The 22,414-nt window shown below is 32.8% G+C and overlaps 2 protein-coding genes across 4 annotated transcripts in view; one reads left to right on the forward strand and one right to left on the reverse strand.

Annotated features, from left to right (window-relative positions):
* Window positions 1-3,297: 3,297 nt before the first annotated feature.
* Window positions 3,298-15,601, reverse strand: LOC140052389 (uncharacterized). Of its 2 annotated transcripts, none has more exons than XM_072097990.1 (21): window positions 15,509-15,601; window positions 14,538-14,807; window positions 11,692-11,906; window positions 11,329-11,479; window positions 11,030-11,191; window positions 10,699-10,808; window positions 10,488-10,607; window positions 10,102-10,193; window positions 9,636-9,768; window positions 9,233-9,310; window positions 8,806-8,945; window positions 8,502-8,677; window positions 8,039-8,122; window positions 7,751-7,875; window positions 6,894-7,009; window positions 6,578-6,779; window positions 5,925-6,114; window positions 5,618-5,831; window positions 5,246-5,377; window positions 4,793-5,018; window positions 3,298-4,416 (listed from the first exon to the last, which is right to left on the reverse strand). In XM_072097990.1, the coding sequence occupies exons 2-21, from the start codon at window positions 14,803-14,805 to the stop codon at window positions 4,087-4,089; spliced, it is 3,264 nt and encodes a 1,087-aa protein (XP_071954091.1). In that variant the 5' UTR covers window positions 14,806-14,807; window positions 15,509-15,601; the 3' UTR covers window positions 3,298-4,086. The 2 variants fall into 2 exon arrangements, with proteins under 2 accessions (XP_071954091.1, XP_071954093.1); XM_072097992.1 differs by having other exon boundaries at window positions 15,537-15,567.
* A 917-nt stretch (window positions 15,602-16,518) lies between these two features.
* LOC140051590 (E3 ubiquitin-protein ligase MIB1-like) overlaps window positions 16,519-22,414 on the forward strand; it is a 68,565-nt gene continuing 62,669 nt past the window's right edge. For both annotated transcript variants that reach the window (XM_072096851.1, XM_072096852.1), the window contains exons 1-5: window positions 16,519-16,937; window positions 17,755-17,926; window positions 18,843-19,077; window positions 19,244-19,310; window positions 19,530-19,663. In XM_072096851.1, the coding sequence (XP_071952952.1) occupies window positions 16,691-16,937; window positions 17,755-17,926; window positions 18,843-19,077; window positions 19,244-19,310; window positions 19,530-19,663 (855 nt within the window). In that variant the 5' untranslated portion in view covers window positions 16,519-16,690. The remainder of the gene's footprint in view (window positions 16,938-17,754; window positions 17,927-18,842; window positions 19,078-19,243; window positions 19,311-19,529; window positions 19,664-22,414) is intronic.

Here is a 22,414-nt window from a genome sequence, read left to right on the forward strand (position 1 = left end):
GTTTTGAAGAAAACAACGCGAAAAAACGGTGTAATCAAAACAGTTTAAAGTCTTGTTGTCTTGTCTTGTGAACTATGTAGTATTTCCTACGTTACTACAACCGACAAGTTTCATTCATGAACATTTTCAGTTTAGTTAAATCGAATCTGTCGTGTGTGAACATCGTGTATTTTTTACCCGCGTAAACTACCAATTAGGTCTATATTGTCGACAGTGTACATTGATGGTAGGCCCTACAGCGCATGGAGTTAGCCACTACTACTGTTGTAACGTGTTGCCATACAACAGCTAGATCCATGATTAACAAGAAAGATCGAGCATCGAGTTGTCAAATAATTATTAAATAATTCGGGCTTCATTTGTATCCCTCATTTCTGTACTCATCTGATGACATGTACAGCCACCAAAGATTTGTATTATAAAATACTCTACCTTTAATTTTATATATATACTATATTTATTTTTTTATCTATTGTATCTAATTAATTATTGTTCTATAACCTCAAATGTATTTCTATTTTGTTAATGATGATGGTCTCTGCTTAGAGTCTATTATCTTAGACTTATTTTTACCACCATCCACTTTTAAACTTAACTAATTATTTATAAAAAAATATTTTATGTATTATTTGTGGAAATCAAATAAAAAAAACAAACTCTAATAGTTGGAGAATAGAGACAATATAAACATCAAGATATCCGTATTTTATAAGAGTTCATAAAATATTTATTTGTTATCAAAAATATATGTATATGTCATATACAGTATTTATTTATTATTGAATAATTATAAAAATGACAATATTGCACGATTAGTCTAAAAGTAGGCTATAATTTAGGAACACCGTGATCGAGGCATCTGAAAGATATCAAAAACAAAATGTGTTTAAATTAGTATGCAAATGATTTCAGACTACAGTGACTTAAAGTTAAGTATTTTCTACCGTAGGCCTAGGCATTTACTGTATAATCAATATTATTATAATAATGTAATAAGACATTAACATTCTTTGTAAGGCTCTCGATTGCTTCTTCTTCTAATTGTGGGTTGTCTTTGTGGCAATGATATATTCCAGATGTTGGAAGTGATGATCCACGGAACTTCTTTGTTCGGTAAATGTCATCAGCATGTGTCACATTCGCCGGTAATTCTAATCCTGCTGTTTGCCGAATGGAGCTATCGAAAATGCAACACATTTTATTATTTGTATCGAACATTATATTTACATTTATATCTAGGAAAATTGCAAAGGATGATCATATTATGCAAATTTGTTATCTATCCTTAGGTTAGGCATAAAGGTGGCAATCATGACACAACACAAATAGGCCTACAGTAAACAATCATAAAATAGTCTTTGGGACTGGAGCTGATAATATTGACCATTTCACGCAACTGATCTTTTGAGATTCATTTTTGACTCGGCAGTATAATCGTGTGGCGCATCCAGAAAACGTAAGAATAGGTTTTATTGATGATGAAAATGATCAGGATGACAATAATGCTTGGTTATTCATATACAAGTCGTACATACTGGTTATCAGTTTCTTTATTTCATCTCTGGCTTTTCTTAACTGTTCCATAAATTTTTCACATGCTTTCTTTTCTTTGCTTACTTCGCAACATTTCTCATTCAACCTGAATCATAAAGTGAAACAAAGTTTAAAAGTTTAATTAAATAAACATTATAATATGAGGCTATAATGTAATTGTAAGTTCATTAATCTTTAACATAGATTAGAAATTAGTACATATCAACATGATACAGTTATCAAATGCATTTTCTACCTACTTTGTGTTTTCTGTTTTAAACCGATCCAAAGATTCCTGCTTGTGCATTTCAAATTCTGTCATCAGTTCTTTTTTCTCATCAGTTACTTTCTTAATTTCATCTCTTGCTTTCTTTAACTGTTCCATTAGTTTTTCACATGCTTTCTTTTCTTTGCTTACTTCGCAACATTTCTCATTCAACCTGAATTATAAAGTGAAAACAAAGTTTAATTAAATAAAAATTATTATAAAAGGTAATATAAACTTAACGGTCAATTTGCTCGGAACTTAGTGCAATATTCGCATGTTCATTAAGTTGTGTGATATCGTTTTGTTGAAGGAAGGAACCCATGATGATCTGATAAAATACCAAAAAAAAAAAGGTTTAAGAAACATATACATTGGTCCTTTAACTATTTACATGTACCTACCATGCAATTGCATTGCCTACAATACAATTTTTAGCAGCTATTGTTTTGCCAGAATCTCAGTCCTATATAATTATTTACAAAAAGTGGCATTTAAAGTTGATTCGGTATAAAAATATTTCCAAACCTTGTTCCCATCCATTGTATGCATAAAAAGCAATTTGCTTGAATCAAGATAATCTATCTTTGATGCCGAAAGTGGAGCATTCGTTAGGGTTGATCCTGTTAGAGACTTCTTACAAACTTCATCTAAAGTTGTAAAGTTTGCCATCCCTACTCTCAGGAAGTTAGTTCTTAGGTTTTAGAAAGAAAACAAATATAGAAAATTGAAAGTTATTTTTTTCACTCTAGGCGCGCCTATGCCTATTTAGGCCTAGGCTAGGCCCTTGGCCTAGTTAGGCTATAAAAGTAGGCATTGTGTTAGTCTCATAATAGCACTCTAGAAAATCGGCCTTAATATTAAATAGGGAGGATAAACTCTCAGCTCAGCAAACCATTAAATTTGTACAATGAAGAACTTCTGCTACTGCCAGTTTCGCCAAACCATCAGGTTTCAATAATGGAGAACTTCTACTACTGTCAGGCTCAGCAAACCATCAAATTTGTACAATGGAGAACTTCTGCTACTGTCAGTTTCGCCAAAATGAAACCATCAGGTTTCAATAATGGAGAACTTCTGCTACTAGCAGGCTCAGCAAACTATCAAATTTGTACAATGGAGAACTTTTGCTACTGTCAGTTTCGCCAAACCATCAGGTTTCAATAATGGAGAACTTATCTGCTACTGTCAGGCTCAGCAAACCATCAAATGTGTAATGGAGAACTTTTGCTACTGTCAGTTTCGCCAAACCATCAGGTTTCAATAATGGAGATCTTCTGCTACTATCAGGCTCAGCAAACCATCAAATTTCTACAATGTAGAACTTCTGCTACTGTCAGTCTCGCCATGGGGTATTAACTCACCGAACCATTCCAACATCAAGTTTGCATTGTACTAAGTTCATAGACTTTTGCTAATTATACCAGGCTCACCAATTATAAAGTTTGAATGTTTTTTTTTTCGTTCCAAATTCAATGAAATACAAATATTAAACCCAAAAGTAACATTGCTAATTTTAATATATTTTTATATAAGTCTCTCTACAATGATAAATGATATATAATAAAAATACAACACAATGTCAAAATTGGTAAAATACAGTAAAAAATTGTATAAAAATGCATGGTATAGATCATGAAAGTCGAAATATTATCATACAATAATATTGTGTGTACAGTAGGCATATATGGATGTTATTTCGAGGCGTGTTTATTCCAAACGATGTTCTATTGGGGGAATTTATTCGAGGGTGGCATTTATTCAAAGGCGGTGTTTATCCAAATAAATACGATGCTGATATACAAAATAAACATTACATTTTAAAAATACACTACAGTATATTACATTTTATATATACAGTATCTACAAAACTTCTATTTAGGAAAGTCTCAAACTGTTACAATTCGCTAGATTACAATACTATATTTCTTACATAATTAAAAAGTATATATACATTAACTTTTACATTATTTTAAAACAATATTACATATTAATATACAGTGCCGTGATTGTACTGGTGTAGGGTACAACTTTTCATTCAAAATAGACTGATCTTCTGGGGGCCTATGATACTTTTATATTCACAATGTCGAAGAAAAAGATTTGGCTTCATTTATTAAAAATTAAAGGATAAACATATATTTGTTCCATAATCAATTCAATTCTTATTAATATGTTTCAAAATATAATCATGAAGATAACACTTGCATACTCGTTTATTTTTTAACACCCTGTGTCACCATCTTTTTCATCATTGTGCATTCTTTCACTAAATTTAATATTGTTCTTCAGCATTTTGGATCAGTGCTGGCGTCTGCAGCTTTACTATCTTTAACAACTTCTACGGGAATGCTGTGCTGTGATTCGCTGTCTGCTGTATTATCAGTATTGCCTCCACCCTCTTCATCATATTCACTGACAGATGAGCTTACTAATGTCAATGAACTGGAATCATAAGACTGATCTGAAGAAGCTTTTGATGCAGGTCTGGCAACAGAATCAGTAACATCTATTGCACTACCTTGCTTGACTTCTACAGTCACAGGTTCATTGTTGTCAGTGGTGTTGCTTTCTATATTACTGGCTATTTCCAGACTGTTATTACCAAGTGGCTGTGGCTAGAATGAAAGAACATACTTATTATTGAACCTTCCTACACCATATTAATTACTGCCACTTTTCCAACAGTCTAGCTCTTGTTTTCCTATGTCTGGATTTAATTTTTAGATCTACAGTATAGATATTATCAGTGGACCTATTCTCTACAAAAATTTAAAAGCGTATGCTTAGTACTGTAAATTCTCCAAAAACTGAATGAATACAGAAAACAGATATGTTACTAAGGTTCGAAAATATAAAAAAAAATCTGGAAAACTAAATAAGATTTTAAGAAAGTTAACAGTATAATGATAGTTTGTATGGTAGATGCATATGGACTTTTCCAGGTAAGTCATTCTCATATGGTGGTCCTGAATTAGTACAAACTAGACTTACTGTAACAGTACTCCTAAACTTTAACCGGTTTAAAAGAGACTGTTCATCATCACTGATAATCAGTGAATGCTGCAGAGGTGAAAGAGCTCTTTCTGCAGGCTGCTGTGATGATGAAATATCAAGAAGACCTCCACCACCTTTGCCCTTTTGCTTGAGTTCAAGATAATTCTCCTGTTCCTTTCTCTTTTTAAATGTTTTCTTTCGTTGTTCACGATATAAACTCAATCTGAGAAGTAAATAATTGTGAGTTCATTTCCAGTGAAACGAACAAGGTGCAATACAAGAACGATACAATATTAACTCTATTATTAAACAATAATTTCCGTTGATCATCTGAGATACATGCTTTAACACAATGGCTAACCTTTATTTAGGTGACACACCTATTAAGCAGACACTTTGTCTTTAATAGGAGTTTTACTGTATATAATTTATATAATAAATTGTTTGTACCTTTCTTTACTACTAGCCTGAAGTAACTGCTCTCTGGCACTGATGTCTGTAGCACCAGGAAGTACAGGCAAGTTTAGTATTCTTCGCTGATCAATAGATTTGTTCAACAAGACATCCTCTTCAAAATCATTACTAGAAATTATGACAATAACATACATATTATGTACATACATTGGTTACATCTTAACAATGCATAGATCACAAAATGTTTGGAGTGTGAGAAGCAAAAAGAACACCAAACAAACATATAACATTGATGCATTATGTCACTCAATATGATACAGGTACTACTTAATACATGGTGGAGGCTAAAATTATTACTATTATACAGATAAATCAAAAGTTGCTTGCCATACATATACTTATATTTACCTTCTAATGTTTCTTGGACTTGACTGAACTGGGTTTTGAACTCCTTGAAATCGTGGTTGCATGTAGAGTTTATTTTCATTTTCCAATGTCAATGATGGTAGTTGAGTTGCTCTGTGAGGTAACATCTGACTGTTTATTGGAGTTACTTGACCTGAAGGCTGGTAACTTCTTGACAAAAGGTTATATCCACCAGACGATCCGCCACCACCACCACCTTTCAACATAATTAGTGTAATTATTGACCACATTCTACCATGCCATAATAATATAGCTCTACAAAACAAGAACATAACGTTTTTTCTCCTACCTGGTTGACCTGGTCGATCAATTAGCTGTTGTACTAGTTGTTTAAGTAGATGCAACTCTGATGTAATCTCACTAACAGCTATTGATTGCTTATCTTTCAACTTTTTTATCTCACTCTTCATAGATGCTATAACTTCCTTACTATCTTCATCTACTCCATGATAATGCTCTCGAAATTGGTCAAAGTCATCCTTAAAAGTCAAGTATTATTATTATCATTATGTGTTAGCCTAGTAGCCATCAATAAGTATTACTAGAGGTATGAATACCAGGATGGTGATCTGGAGGCTGTCGTTCAAGTCACACTCAAGAATTCCATATTTACGATACAACTATATTATTGATCTTTATTGATCATGACATTATTTAATTGGATTGTGAAGTTTTTCTATTCTAAAACATTTAAAATTTCATTTGTGTGGAGGCATTAACTTGTAATGTTTTTGGTCATTAGAAATGTATGTCTTGAGATAGACCCAGATTTGGAAACTAAGGCCATTGGATTGACAAGCATTTATTTTACAGTATAAAGTAGAAATAAGTAACAAACAGTTGTTGTTGACAATGACATACTGTTGAAGTACACAATGAAATGTACATCTAACATTTTAAGAGGTTTTCTTTAAATGCAAAATTGAAAAACAAAGTACTAACTTTTATTTGGAATGTAACTTTTTTAAGCTCATCCCCACCCTCAGTAACCGTATCATCATCATAGAACAGTGTTTCTGGTGAACAGTGTTGATGTACATAGGCACGAACACTTTGTTTTTTCGAATGGGACAGGCCTTCTTCTATTCCTTGCATGATGGATGCTCGCTGCATAATGGCGTTTGAAAAGGCGTTATCATATACTCTATAAGCAAAAGAATATATAACACATGATGGAATATATATATACTGTATTACATAATATATGTATATGGTATGATAGTGGAATTATTTCTGTACCGTTTTTCCTAAAACGTACCTTTGGAAAGTATCTGACAGCAGTGCTATGAAAAGATTAATGCCAACAAGTGCAGATATGGCTAAAAATGACCCCAATAAAATATTAGCCATAAACTTATCAATTTCCTTCATGCCCTGCAATGAAAGTGAAACCATGATTAGTATTATTTTTTTTAAATTTGTTCAACATTTATTTAGATTATTATTATTTTCTGCTTAGACAAAAAAGAGAAAGAGATGAGAGGAGGGTAAGAAGGCAGTAAACACCACATGGCTTGACATCTTTAAATGATGACCCTAAAATGTAGACAAAAACGGTTCTGGATTTGACAAATTCATATTAATACTCCACTACCACCAGTGATGACAGCTGTTATCATCTGTGCTGATGGCAGTTATCATCTGTGATGATGGCAGTTATCATCTGTGATGATGGCAGTTATCATCTGTGCTGATGGCAGTTATCATCTGTGATGATGGCAGTTATCATCTGTGATGATGGCAGTTATCATCTGTGATGATGGCAGTTATCATCTGTGCTGATGGCAGTTATCATCTGTGATGATGGCAGTTATCATCATTGATGACCGCAGCTATTATCATTGATGACGGCAACTATCAATGATAACGGCAGCTATCATCATTGTTGACGGCAGCTATCATCATCATTGTTGATGGCAGCTATTATCATTGATGACAGCAGCTATCATCATTGATAACAGCAGCTATCATCAGTGATGATGGCAGCTATTATAAATGATGATGGCAGCTGAACTTGATCTTCAGGTTAGTCTACATAATTATTCAATCTGGAAATGTTTAAACAAAAAAAAGAATAAGGAGACTTAAACCTTGCAATACAAAAAAGATTCTTACATCATAATCATAGTCATCGACCAGTGTGATTCGAAACAGGCTAAAGGCTAGATCATCAAATGTTGTCATTCCAGTAACTTCTGTTCCTTTATCTGTTCCACCAAATATCATCCAGAAGGCACACACTAGAATAAAAAAAGTCAGTGATCCTTAGCTTACTGTAGCTTATTTAGCCATTTACAATGGCTAAATCTTCTCAGTTTTCCTGAGACCATTGGCAAAAACTCATGGTATATCGTAATAATATATATATATATATTTTTTCATTAAAGAGCAAATAAAACTTACAGTATGGGATATAAAACTCCATGTATAAGAATAAAAATCTTGCACAATCCTTTGTAATATGCCCAAGCATTACAATAAACGGACCTGTAAAATATGATAATAGTATTGATAAACCAACTTGTCATCAGTAAAGAGGATTGAATTAATTTGGCCAAAAATTTGAATGCTTGCAGAAAAAAAAATCACAAATTGTTATCGGCATCTACATTTTCAAGTCAGGTTTAGGCAAAGTTTATTCCCTAATACTATTTTAACAATAATACAAATGAGTGTATTAAAAAATGAGTAAAAATAACAAAGAACAAAATGAAGGAAATGTAATATCTTTGATAAGAGTAGATTTCTTTAGAAATATTTACTATAAAAAAAGATAGATAGATATCCACATTAGTGCATATGTTTAAACGTCATTAAATTACCATTTAAACATTAAACTAACAAACCAATCATTGAATACACTCACCAATAGCTTTGAATGCTCTGGCAACTTTCATAAAGCGACACCAAACAAAGATGATTGTGACCGCAAAGATTCTTATGGTGACATCACTAAGAACATCACTTTTAATGAGCCAAGCTGTCAGATGGCAAATAGACACTGCCAATAATAATACATACACAAACCAGTCCAAGTAATTCCTGTAAGTAACAAGAGTGATACCGATTGGAATTAGTATTCTGATAAAGTTATAGATGTTTTAATTTTCAAATTTCAAAAGAAATATATTCATGTCTTTCACTTCACTTCTATTTTACTCGATTCTTACCAAAATTCAGAGAAATATGACGGTCCTTTGCTTTCAACAAAGTCTATTTCACATTCTAAGTATGACTTCTCTTGGGGCCATCTTGGATGACAAAACTTAAGGTCTTTTTTTAACTCCCCAACACGCCATTCTTGCCATTTCTATAGAATAAAAAGTAAAATAATATATTGGTTTCATACTGTCTGTAAAATTTCAAATCAGGTTGCACAAAATAGTCTTTCTATAACAAATGATCAATCAATCAATTAAATTATTCTCCTCCCCAGTGATCAAGCCCAGATTTTCAGCCTATACTATTGTATATGGTTTGTGTACTTTTAATATAAATTACTGTTGTCTAATAATAAATATACTTTACTGAACCACTTGAAATCAATGCTTCAGCACTGAAAGTGTCATTCATACAATGCATCCACAAAATAAATACCTTAAAATTCTTCTTGCTCTGCATGTACTCTCTTATTTCTAAAAATATCTGGACGAATGTGCAAATTGTTGCTAGAATCTAATAAACCAAAAAAAAAAAAATGGGAAGAAAATACTGTAATCGAGTTGAACGATTGGACTGGTTTTTTTAAGCACAATCTTGCATTTTGACAGCACCAAATATTTTATTAGATTAGTAACTTTTTTTAATATATTCTTTTACTCCAAAACCATGGCATTATACTGGAATGTTTGTAGCCAGTGATTGTGCTGACTACTTTCCACTTTTACTTTTTACTTGGTTAAAAGTATCAATTAAAAACCTAAAACAACAGACAGTTTACTTTATATTTTACTTTAAAATACTGCAAAATTCACCTTTCAAGCTATATTTGTCAACTCACCATTATAGAAAACTGGAAGATATCAATAGCTTTTGAAAAGTCGTAAGTAATTGGAGACTTCATTGTAACTGCAAGAATTGTCCACAGCAAAATGATAAAGATATTCCATATTACCTGCTTCAAAACACCAAACCTAATTGAAATGTAAACACAATTGATTAGAACAATCTTCAACATTCATAAATGATAATGTACTAATAGTAGTTACACTATGGCAATAAGCTCACCATAGGGTATAAGAGTTAATTGAATATAGTGAAATCTTCTATAAGTAGGATGATCGATTGATTGAACTCTTTGGTCACAATAAAAGCTTGACCAATGTTTACACCAGTACCTTAAGTACTATAAAACCACTCTAGACCTTAAGACCCATTAGAACAATTTCATAACTTTCCATGGACAGCATAAGTGTAAATGTTCACTTACTAAATAGACAACCATTGAACAATTAGTTGTAGCCTACCTTCCACATAGCTGCCATTTGATGTCAATGAGCCGCAGTATAACTGGATGCTTAATGACCTCAAGTTGATTGTACTCTACAACAACTTGCAACTATTACAAATAAATGGAAAAGCTTGTAATACATTTAAAGAGCAACATCACATCAATCTTTTTAAACAACTGAATGTAAAGTGATCTTATCTACTAATCAAATTTGTACAATACACAAGGGGTATAATCAGAGTTTATGGAATAAATGGGATATGACAATGATAATATGTTCATTTGGAAATAGCGCATATAAGTTGGTTCTCAATGCGATGCATTGTGTGAAGAACTATTTAAATCAAGCTCTTGCAAGATGTAAATGACTGACATGTCTTGATAATGATTGCGTTTACTTACAACAGATCTACTCTTAGGCTCCCTATCGGTTTCCTTTATAGGCTCTAACAAGTGTATGTCATAATACTGTTTACGATTAGCTCGGTCTCTACGATGGAAATTGTTAAGAGCTTCAATTGCCTGTGGGAAAATGAAACACAGGGTACTTATAAATAGTTCAAGGGTTTAAAAATGAATAATAAACCATAATTAGAAGAAAATCAGACTATACCACAGTAGGCATCTTGCAAATCATCAGAATCATTGCAGTTAACCCAGACTTATCAACATCACAAGCCTTCGCTCCCAGCTCCAACAAGACAAGAGCAGTTTCACTTCGATCTGTTGTACATGTAGAAAAAAAATCAGTCCAGAATCTATTCCCATGATTATTGTTTTATACATTATCTAAAATAGTTTTCTTCCAATATCATTATTAAGAATAGGAAGTTAAGATCTGGAAATGGATAGGACATGTGCTTAAAATGGAAGATGACAGGTATTGTACTGTATAATAGCATTTATGAAAGTATAATTCAATTATAGTTAATCGTCATCATTACCAAGTTCTGCAGCAACTTGAAGGGGTGTTCTATCTTTGTAATCTCTTGGGTTGATATCCGCTCCAAGTTTGTGCAGCATCTTCAATGATTCACATGCATCGTTACGAGCAGCATAATGTAGTGGTGTTTGAAGCTCCTCTTTAGTTTTAGACTCAATGTCAGCTGATGGATTAATTGATAACACGACATAATGTAAATGTCAAGTAGCAATATCGATAAATCAAAGATAAAAATAATCAAATTTCTACAAGTTTTGTTTACCTGGGTACCGGTAGGTGTGTATGTAATTGAGAGCTTACCTCCATTTTCAATGAGAAAATTAACCATTTCTGAATAGTCCACAGCAGCAGCCACATGCAAAGGAGTTCGACCAAAGCAATCTTTACAATTCACATCAGCTCCTCTCTCCAACAAAAATTGGGCAACATCAGTTTCCCATTCCCTGGCAACCTTTTTTTTTTTAAAAACAAAAAATAAGTATCTTTCCAACGGCATAAAATATATAGTGCTCTGAAAGAATGTCTGGCAAAATGCAAGAGCCATCATAAAACAAACCAACTGTTCAACATTCTTCTTAATACTCTCTCTCTCTCTCTCTCTAGACAACAAATAAAATCTATATGTGGCCTATGTTGAGTGCCAACAGATGAACAAAACAATACCTCATGTAAAATAGTCTGTCCATATCGATCAATACAATTGACACTTGCTCCTGAACTCAACATCTGGTCAACATAATCCAGGTCAATTTCTTCCGATACATCAGAAGATTCTGCTAACTTTGAAAAGTAAGAGATGAGGTACCGATTGCGTGGATTTGGTTTCATATCTTCGTTCACAATTCCATCTAATCCACGAATTCCTTTGGATGGACTGCCTACAAATAGAAATTAAACATAAAAATTTTACAGTAAAATGTAAAATCAATATTTCTTTTAAACTTGGTGGTCTTACAACATAAAAGTAAATTTTACATTTTTAGTAAATTAATATGAATTTGTCTTATATTAACCATGATTTTAATTTACTGTTAATGCTATGCAGGATAACTGAGGGTTATTATTGTGAGATAAAAACACTAATCTAAATGTAATGTTAAATTCTAAGTAGAGCAACAACACTTTGTGAGAAAATTTAGGTTTTTAATGGTGCATTCAATTGGGGATGTAATGGTGCTGATTTTACAAACTGACTATAAGTACTACATTGGTTTGCTCAAAATCAACAGTTATTGTAGGACTGCATAGGAACAACTATGGCTAAGATACTGCTGGTCAAATGTTACAAAAAGCATGTACTGGTTAGATGTAAAATATATATACAATCATGCTTAACACAACTAATATAAAAATAATTACAATCAGTAAAACCTAAAATAAATAAGTGAATGGCAACTACTCACAAAATTTGCTTTGGTTACAAAGATCAATGTATCCTAACATGTTTACGCTAACCATAGATACATTAATAATTCCGCTCTGGTGTTTTATTTATTGATCAGCGATGGTAAATATGAATGCTTTTTGATTAATTGAAGTTTTGTATGAAATGGAAAAGTACAGTTTGAATAATTATGTTAATGTGTAATTGTTGATAATATTGCAGAATTTTATACTATTGACTGTTGATCCAATTAAATACAGAAAGAACAATTGAATTTTGAACAAGTGAGGGCCTAAGTTTCCATTTAATTTACTCTGTCACAACAAAACTGTTTTGTGTGACAAGTGACAGGAAAACCTAGAGAGTTTTTATCTCTACAAACCAGGCTTTACCAGAGAGAGAATGTGAGGAATCGTTTTTTTTTGTTTAATAAAATTATTAGTGTATTCTTAGACTAATCTGGTTTCTAAACATAATATGAATATGTTTCTACTCAGCACTATAATAATATTGTGATTGTAGCCATATGATCATGGTGGCATTAGTATCAATAGCTGGCCTATAATATGATGTAATGATCAATCAATTTTATGAAATGCTGTGATGATTATGATAATAATGAAAATATGTTAGACTAGAGGTTGGGATAATGATGTATGATGATTAAATAAATTATGATATATTAATTCAATTTTTTCATAGATTTACAACAAACAGTGGTTCTAATTAAACATCTGCATGATAAAACGACCAAATTTGGCTAAAATAAAATTTTTAACTGCTTTAAACTTAATTGCGCATCATAACCACCATACCAGAAGATTTTGGTGGTACAGTACCAAATCTGTAGCCAGTTAATGAGTTAGTGTTTGTGTGTTCGAAAGAAACTCCTCTATAACTGTATCTCTGATAAACTATCATTATCAAGGCATGGGTATAGAAATGTGTTTACTTTCATGCCTATACGTCAGACAAATATCATCTACTGTACTGCAGAACACAATCTTAAACAAAATGTATGTCATTTTTTGGAAAGGGGGGGGGGGGTAAGGGGGTTGGAATCTCCTATAACAATCCTGGCTAAATCTTGGTTCCCACTAGAACGTAACGCAAGGACGTAAACGCAACGCAAGCGTTTTAACCAATGACAAGCGAAGTTATAGACAGTTAGCAATCACAAGCGAATAAGCCATCGCTTGTGATTGGTCAATTCACTTGCGTTGCGTTACGTCGTTGTGTTGCGTCGCTAGTGAGAACCACACTTAAAGGCTTAAGTACTACAGTAAGTAACATCATTGATATGTTCATTGATTTATAATATTCAATGATTTTTTTAATGAAGATGATAGCTAATAATTGAGGGCTAAAAATCTTAGGTGAAAATTATACAATAGCAGTATCCTGTAGTTAGCTTCTGTGAGTGACAAACATGCAGACATAATGTAAGCCCATCATACTGACCATGACAACTTCCATTAACAAAGTGTCTACCTTTTGCATGCTCTGCAAAAATATATAATTACATCATTGACTGTACAATACAAATAAACACAGATTTACAGTTTTCTTTTTGCAATTTTTTCATACTGTACATACCTCTTTTGGCTTGAGCATAACAGATTGCAAATAGTTTTGAAGAAAATATGATGAAAACATAATATAAACTAAGTAAACACTGTAAAAATCGTAGTAATATACAATAGAAAAAGAAATATTCATGCAAATAATTAATTGTTACAAATTATTATTATTTTTATATATAATACATATAGGGGGGACGACCCCACACAAGATAAAAAAAAAACTAAGTAAACATTTAAATATTTAAACGAATTCAAAGATCTTTCGGTTCAGTTTCTTATTTTTTAAATTCAATATTTAGTGAATTCTAATAGTACAATTAGGCAATTTGATATAGATAAAAAAAGATTATATAGCAGTAATATTTCTTATATTATTATAGAAAATATTTGCCATAGAAAATTGTCAGTACAGACCTCATATCAAATTTCTCCAACATATCAAACAAGATTGACAAACAAATATACATAAATTTTTATTTATTTAAAAATAACACATTTAGAATAACAAATAATGAATGGCAAAAAAAAATCAAAATAAATACCTATTATACATCTGCGACGACTTGTTCGCATTACTTTAAACTTTTCTACACCTTTCTTGACATTTTTTATGACAGTGACAGTGTCTGCTGTGGACATCTTTGCACCATCTCTTGCTAACTTTGACCTTTCCATGTTATTGAGTTTCTTCATGGCTGTATCGGATCCAAAATCACCTAGTTCCATATGTGAAAGTAAGGCATCATCACCACTTGGGGAAACCTTCCCAGTTCTTCGCCTTTTCTTTTTGTGTTTTTTGCTGGAACTCATATCTGTTTGTTACAAATATGATGTTAAAGATGTATTGTCCCTCTAAACATGTAAATAGGCCTTTTTGTTTTACTTATACAAGGCAAAATAATTGTAAGATTGACCCAAAAACATGTCTGACAGATTTACTAAATATATGTTTGGTAATGTGAATAAATATGTGACATTAAAAATAAATAAATAGGCCTAAATGGCATGTCACATGTCATATATACAAAAACTGTTTTCTTTTCTGTCTTTTTCAGGACAATATAATATCTCTAGGCTATTATAGGCCTAGCTAGGCTAAAAAGGACATTATAATATAGGCCTAGGCCCCCTCCTAGGTAGCAACAAAATATTGTCATCATCAAAAAGAAAAGGAATCAACTAGGCTAGTTAGGCTAGGCTAGGCCTACCCTAAACTAAATAAAAGGTCTAGGCCTATACTATAGGCTGCTGTATCTCTACTCGCCAACAGAGGCCCTACTACTCTCTCTAAGTGTATACTCCTACTACTACTCCTAGGCTAGTAGTAGTACTAGATAGTAGCATAGGCCTAGACTAAAGACTAGCCTAAGTAGGGCCATCATATTCAGTCAATTTTAGTAAATTTGGTAGCTAGCCTAGCTAGAACATGTAGATTAGGCTTAGGCCTGGGACTAACCCTACACATTACAGGGAAAATCTAGCTAGGCCTAGATCCTAAAACTAGAAAGCTTACTACATTAGGCCTTATTTTATCTTTATACTTCTCAAAATTCCGATATTTTTTCCCTTCACTCGACGTCTCAGTTTTAATTTATTTACATGTTGCCATAGTCCAATTACCTTCAGCCAATCAGAGTCAATCAAAATTCTGATCCTTTTTATGAAACGTCAGAAATGCCTTAATCGGCGTACTCTGTACACAAATTAGAAAAACCATTAGCTCCTGACGGAGGCATGCAAACTAAAACCTTCAAATAATATATTACTCCTGACGGTACATATACAAACAATTATAACTATACTATTAAATTTTGTACAAATATACCGACCTAGAGCCGATTCAATGTTGTAATTGTAGATTCAATTGTTTGTATCATTATTTATATTGGGCTGACCAAGGCCCGGTCATATGCCGTAGGGCTCTAACAGTAACACCCTGTTTGTTACTGTCTTTCACCCCGACAGTTGACTTTTTTTTTTTTTATATCTATTCGTTTGTGTTTCATTTGAAAAAAAACAACAATATATAATAATAGGAAAAAATCACACACACAATCACACACGCACAAAGCACTTTTTTTTTCACTTTTCTTTGTTTTTTTTTGTTCAGGGGGACAATATGAAGTAAGATAAGACAATGTACAGTACTCAGATGGTACAGTACTTGAATTGTTAATTGTAGAATCTGTTTTTTGTGTGTGTGTTCCGCTGCGTTGGTCCTGTTTTTGTTTTGTTATTAAATTATAAAATATGAAAACAAAATAATTAAAAATATAGAAGAAATTGTACTGAAGAAATGTAGAAAGTTCAACATTTATAATAAATACAAAAATTTGCTATATACATGGAGTTGTAAAAAGGATTTTGTGTATTGATATTGAAATTATTTGCTCATTCGATCGAATGTAAGCCTATTAGTATTTTATACGAAAAGTGCCTTCCATATACGTTTTCTTGATTTCTTAAAACCCTTGAGGGCAGCAAATAAATATTGACAATTTACTTTTTTCCGACCTCCAAAAGGTCGTCGATTCTATCGTCGCTGCCCGTATTTTAGGTGAATTTCAAACCAAATTTTATAAATAAGGAACAATTATGGACGTTTTTTGTCATAATACATGAAATCCATATTTAATTTAAAAGAAATATCCTTGGATTTTGTTTGAAATTGGTAAGGTATTTTAATTAATAAATCATGGAGAATCGACAAGGCTCAAGATCAGGAAGAGTAAATGTAAACATGGTGGAAGGCGTAGGCTCCCGTGTTGTCCGTGGACCTGACTGGAAATGGGGGAAACAAGACGGCGGTGAAGGTCACATTGGCACCGTACGGAGTTTTGAATCTCCCGAAGAAGTTGTTGTTGTGTGGGATAATGGTACAGCTGCTAACTATCGTTGTGCAGGAGCGTATGATCTAAGAGTTCTGGATAGTGCTTCGACGGGTAAGTTAAAACGACCAATAAATACCAACCGAGAGTCTATTTTACTTAGTACTACTAGGCCTAGCTAGCTAGGGCTAGCCTAGCCTTAGGCAGGCCTAGGGCTACTTACTTGACGGCCTCGCCTACAGGGCCTGCTATCTATAGTACTAGGCCTAGGCTAATATGCAGTATAAGTAAGGTAGGTCTAAGGCCTAGCTAGACCTACTCGGTACAATCCAATATTAATTATTAGTGTATGTTATGTGCAATTTGAAATATGCAAGCAATTATTTTCTGCAATTCAAATTGTGGTACACAATTTAATATTATATATTTAAATGCCACTGAACAACAAGTTCTCAATGACGTCACTAATAATGCCATGGTACCAGAGATCGCACAAATCGTAAGGATTATGAATGAATAAAACCAAGCAAGAGGAGTCTGTATCTTATCCCCACGCTAGTAAGAGTTGTAGGTGAAGGGGTATATCCCATTTTATTCCTCAGTATATCTCCCTAGGGCTAGGGTATTAACTTAATGAATAAATACCGACTTTGGACAAATATAGACTGGTTTTTGTTGGGGCTGAAGTTAGGATTTTAGAAATAATGCACTTGTCAATTGTATGACCCACTGATACAGTACAACCCACAGATAAAGACAATAGTGTCTCGTTTAAAATCGATACATCTTGTAATTTGAATGGCCATGTCTGTCTCATCTCAACTTCAAAAGCTAACCATTAACAGTAAATGATGCAACAGTTACAGTACACTAGAATTATCTATTTGTAATTATAATTAACAGTATGTAATGTGTTTTTTTAATGTTTTAGGTATAAAACATGAGGGAAGCATGTGTGATACATGTCGTATGCAACCAATTTATGGAATTAGATGGAAATGTGCTGAATGTCCAAATTATGACCTTTGTTCAGCATGTTACCATGGAGACAAACATTCTCTCCGACATCGTTTTTACAGAATGAACACACCATCAAGTGAAAAGTAAGTGCTGTTGTAAACCACTAAATTCAATCACATTAATGTGTTTCGTTGACATTTATTAGTATCATACTGTTTATTAATTACTAAAGTCTAGAAATTTTAGGCAGGGTTTTCACCGCACTTCTCAGAATTTCCTTGAAGTGCAGCTTGTGTTTTATGAAGCTAAAAATATATATTGTGTTTAAACGATGTACAGTACATTTTCCATTTTGTGAGAATTCTGCTAAATTACATTGGATCAATAATTAATTAATAATTAATTAATAAAGTATTGTAAAGATTTAGATTTAAAATGAGTTCAAATGAGGTTACTGTAATAATGACAATTGAAGATCATTTTACACTTATTAGAATAATTTGCTATCCTCCCGAGTTCTTATATAATCCTTGTTAATGTTGGATTGGCAAGTACTTAATTAATTATACGTTTGGAATTTTGCGTCATCCTAAAACAACTAATAAACATGTTTAAGTGTATAGAGTGAATTTTTACGCAGCATAATCATAGTACAAAATATTTAGTTAGCTGAATTAATAATTGCCTTAAGTGTGTATAATATTGACTTTTTTAATGTAGAGTTAACATTGTGTATTTTTGTCCAGACAGTTGATTTGTTATTACAATAATGTGCATATAATGAATTATGATCATCATTGCATAACTGTTTATGTTATCCTGTTCATCTATGTTAATATATTGCTTGGGAAAATTCATTGTCAATCAAATTTATGAAAGAGCTATAATAAAATAAAGTTTAAAAAAAAAAGTATCTTTATTTTAAAAAAAAATGGAAAAGTGTATCCTTACATACTGAGCTTTGCATATGCATTAATAATATTAATATAACATTTAAAAAAGGAAGACAAAAAAAATATAGTGAGTTTATAAAGTAGTATATGGTATATTTTAATGTAGAGTTCTATTGGAGCCTAGAAGAAAAAGTAAGAAAATCGGTGCAAGAGGAATATTTGCCGGTGCTAGAGTTGTTCGTGGTGTTGACTGGGAATGGGAAGATCAAGATGGAGGTAACGGACGTAGAGGAAAGGTTACTGAAATTCAAGACTGGAGTGCTACCGGGCCTCGAAGTGCAGCTTATGTTTTATGGGACAATGGAGCTAAGAATCTTTATCGAGTGGGATATGAGGGAATGGTAAGTAATGTAATGGAGCTCTTGATATTTTGTGTCATCTCTTGCTCCCCTGCTATAATGCAAATTCCATTTTTTTTCATTTATATGTTCAAAAGATTGAAACTGTGTGATAGATTGAAAGGATACTTTTAATACACACATAACCATTTTTTTATCCTCTTTGTAGTCTGACCTGAAAGTTGTGAGTGATGCTAAAGGTGGAATATTTTACCGAGATCATCTTCCTTGTCTTGGTAAGTTTATGCCTATTTCTTACCAGGATAAACCGACATTGGCCTTTTATCTTTCTAGGAGACAACTACTATAGAGCTTGAAAAATAATAATTACACCCTTGCAATATAATTGGTATTATCCATAATTCAACCGCATCCTCATACGCATACTTCATACTTATTCAATTCTTGTGTGTGTGTGTGTTGTAACATTTTAAGCATGCTAATTTGAATTTCAGGTGAGCAAGGACCAGGTGGACATGGTAATCAAGGAGCATTCCTGATAGGTGACCAGGTAAATGTTGATCTTGATCTAGAGATTGTGCAATCTCTCCAGCATGGTCATGGTGGATGGACAGATGGCATGTTTGAGGTAAATCTGCTATTAGCAATTAATAGAGCTTTGTCATGGCACTATTAGTGCCTTATTTGTAGAAAAATATTGAAAGGACATAGCTCCGAAGAACTGTGTTCTCTTTTAGTGCCCAGACAACTCATTGTGATAACATTAGTGTTATTAGTTATCCGCACTCAGCGGATAACTCCTTGTAACTGTCCTGTTACTTTTTTTTTTTTTTTTCTTTCTTTCTCCTCTATTTTTGTGTCTCGCGTATCTCAAAAACGTGTAAACATAACATGTTATAACTTTGTCAGCATGAGATCATTCAGGTGAAGTTGTGCACCTCCTATTTTTGAATGACGTCAGAGTTGCGCAACATGACTTACGCGCATTTTTACGAATTTCGCCTATTTAACATAGATTGAAAACCATATAGCAATTTAAATTGAAACTTAACAAAAGTTTAATTGATATCTTGCGCTAACTGAATGTGAAAAAAAATTGGCATGTTTCACACGAAGTTACGCGTGCACGCGCGTTTAAAATTTCAAAATGCGAAAAATCAATATCTAATCAACTTTCTACGCGTTTCATGTCATTTAGAGCATGTAAAAAATTCCCACGTGCGCTCAAATTTTTACGCGCGCGGTACGCACGTAGCGTTGAAAACAATTTTTTTTCGCGTGATTTATGTTTTTCCAGCCTTTTCTAGTAATTTTACCAACTTTTGAACAATTTCGACTTAAAATTACGTCATACGGGCACGTTGAATTGGATAATTTACGTGCATTTTTGATGAAAAAGTTCAAAAAATCGTCAAAATTTGTCAAAATTATGCCCTTTTTTAAACAGTCGTAGTTCCTAAACTAAACGGTGAAAGTAATTTTTTTTGCATATTCTGAAAGTTGATGAGTTGTAGATTTTGGATCATGCATTAATATGGCTAACCGAACATTGTGACGTCACCGTATGGCCATGCGAATATAAAATATAGGATTTTTGTATCTTTCATCATAGCGCATGACATTTAATAGAGCGCATCTCCAATTATCTGTTTTCCATTTTTACCCCGATTTTTATATTATCTAGGTCAATCAACTATCTTTCGTATGAGTTAAAAATATTTTAATTTTTATGACGTCATCATGTCTAAAAATGTAAATAACGTGGGTCACTTATTTTCGTCTTTACAGTAAATTTCAATCTGTTATAGCTCGTCAGAATAAAACGTGATAATCATGATTAAAACGTTTTCTGGAAGCTATTGGATTGTAGATACGAATTTATGTAAACATTTTGCCAATCGGATGTTGTGACGTCATCATATGACCAGTTAAATAAAAAAAGTCGTTTTTTCATCTTTTGCGTCATAATTCATCACATTTAAAAGAGCGCGCATCAATATTTTACGTATTTAAATTTCTTCTACACATTAATATGTTGTTGCCGAGATAATTTCCTTCCGAAATTGCTATCTTAGTGTTTCATTTTGATACCGTCGCTATGTTAAAAATTGGAATAAATGGCGGGTCCAGTCATTTCACCTATTCTACACTGTATGTAATATGTATACAGATTATATTGTATATATAATATGACACAAAATAACAGAATTCAGCAATAACAACATATCATATTCTTCAGTTCAGGTCATATTGGGGTCATTCCATCTCAGATCACCCAATGAGTTAAACCCTACCTCTTCCAATTTTGATGAAATTTGGTATATGGGTGATTCATAGCAATTAAAGCCAAAATTTCAAATTTTAACTTTATCGGACCAACGGTTTTCAAGATATCGCAATTTCAATTTTCGGTTTTTACGCAAAAAAGGGCGCGTCCGCCACGTTTCAAAGAGCTGTATCTCGGGAACTATAGGTTCGATTTTAAAAGCAAAGGTATTTTTGTAAAGGGGAGACCATAAGGAATCTAAATATACTAATTGTGTGTGTTTTATGTTAATTTTAAGTTGAATAAAACTTTGACATATATTTTGACCTTGAAATTGACCCTGTGGAACACGTCCGTTTTGTTGGTGACTATCATGAAAAATGTAGCCCTACGTGTCAACTACAACATATAAAAAAATTGGAGGGGTTTTTTTTTTGTTTCCATGAAATTACAATTTGAAGTTGACATACCTCTTCCTTTTAGTGTATTTTTGGTGTATGTCCATGCATTACTTCAATGTCAATTTGATGTATTCCAAAATTGATTTTATTACAAACTAAATATTATTATAATGTTACAATTGTCTATGTCTGGCCTTTACTCCTTGTCATCTGGACAATTCAAACAGTATTTATAAATGTTGTGGCGATCATTTTGGGAAATACTGTAATTCCTAGTCGAAGAGGATTTTATAAACGGAGAGGCTATAATATACATACATTTGATTCAGGAATCCAACAACAGTCTTCTTTGGAGGGCCAATAAAAGGTTTTCGCTGGCCCATGAGGATGCATAAATTTAATTTGAAAATCCCCAAACTCTTCTGAGAGTGAGACATCCACCACCAAACCAATCCATGGGACACCATCCTAACTACAGCACACAAAATTCTGAAGTCTAATAATGGTGGGTTGTGTATCAGCAACAATTTCATTTTCATCACTGAAAGATTCTTGAATCACTACCACATCCGGAGGGTTTATCTGGGTACTAAGTTTGTAGACCTGCATCTGTGCCAGAGAAACGGGAACAAAGCGATGATATTGTAATGTACCCTTGATGGTCTGGGCGAGGTTGAATCTCAGCTTTATTTCTTTTTTCCACAGTAGATAC

The sequence above is a fragment of the Antedon mediterranea genome, chromosome 6 (genome assembly GCF_964355755.1).
Source record: "Antedon mediterranea chromosome 6, ecAntMedi1.1, whole genome shotgun sequence".
Lineage (NCBI taxonomy): Eukaryota > Metazoa > Echinodermata > Crinoidea > Comatulida > Antedonidae > Antedon > Antedon mediterranea.

Excerpts from the sequence above, each read along its gene's own strand:
- LOC140052389 (XM_072097990.1), bottom strand. The coding sequence starts at position 14,805 with ATGAGTTCCAGCAAAAAACACAAAAAGAAAAGGCGAAGAACTGGGAAG. Across the intron at positions 7,876-8,038 it reads GGAGTTTTATATCCCATACT|TGTGTGCCTTCTGGATGATA; the intron begins GTAAGTTTTATT and ends TTTTTATTCTAG. Across the intron at positions 5,832-5,924 it reads TGATCGACCAGGTCAACCAG|GTGGTGGTGGTGGCGGATCG; the intron begins GTAGGAGAAAAA and ends TTATGTTGAAAG.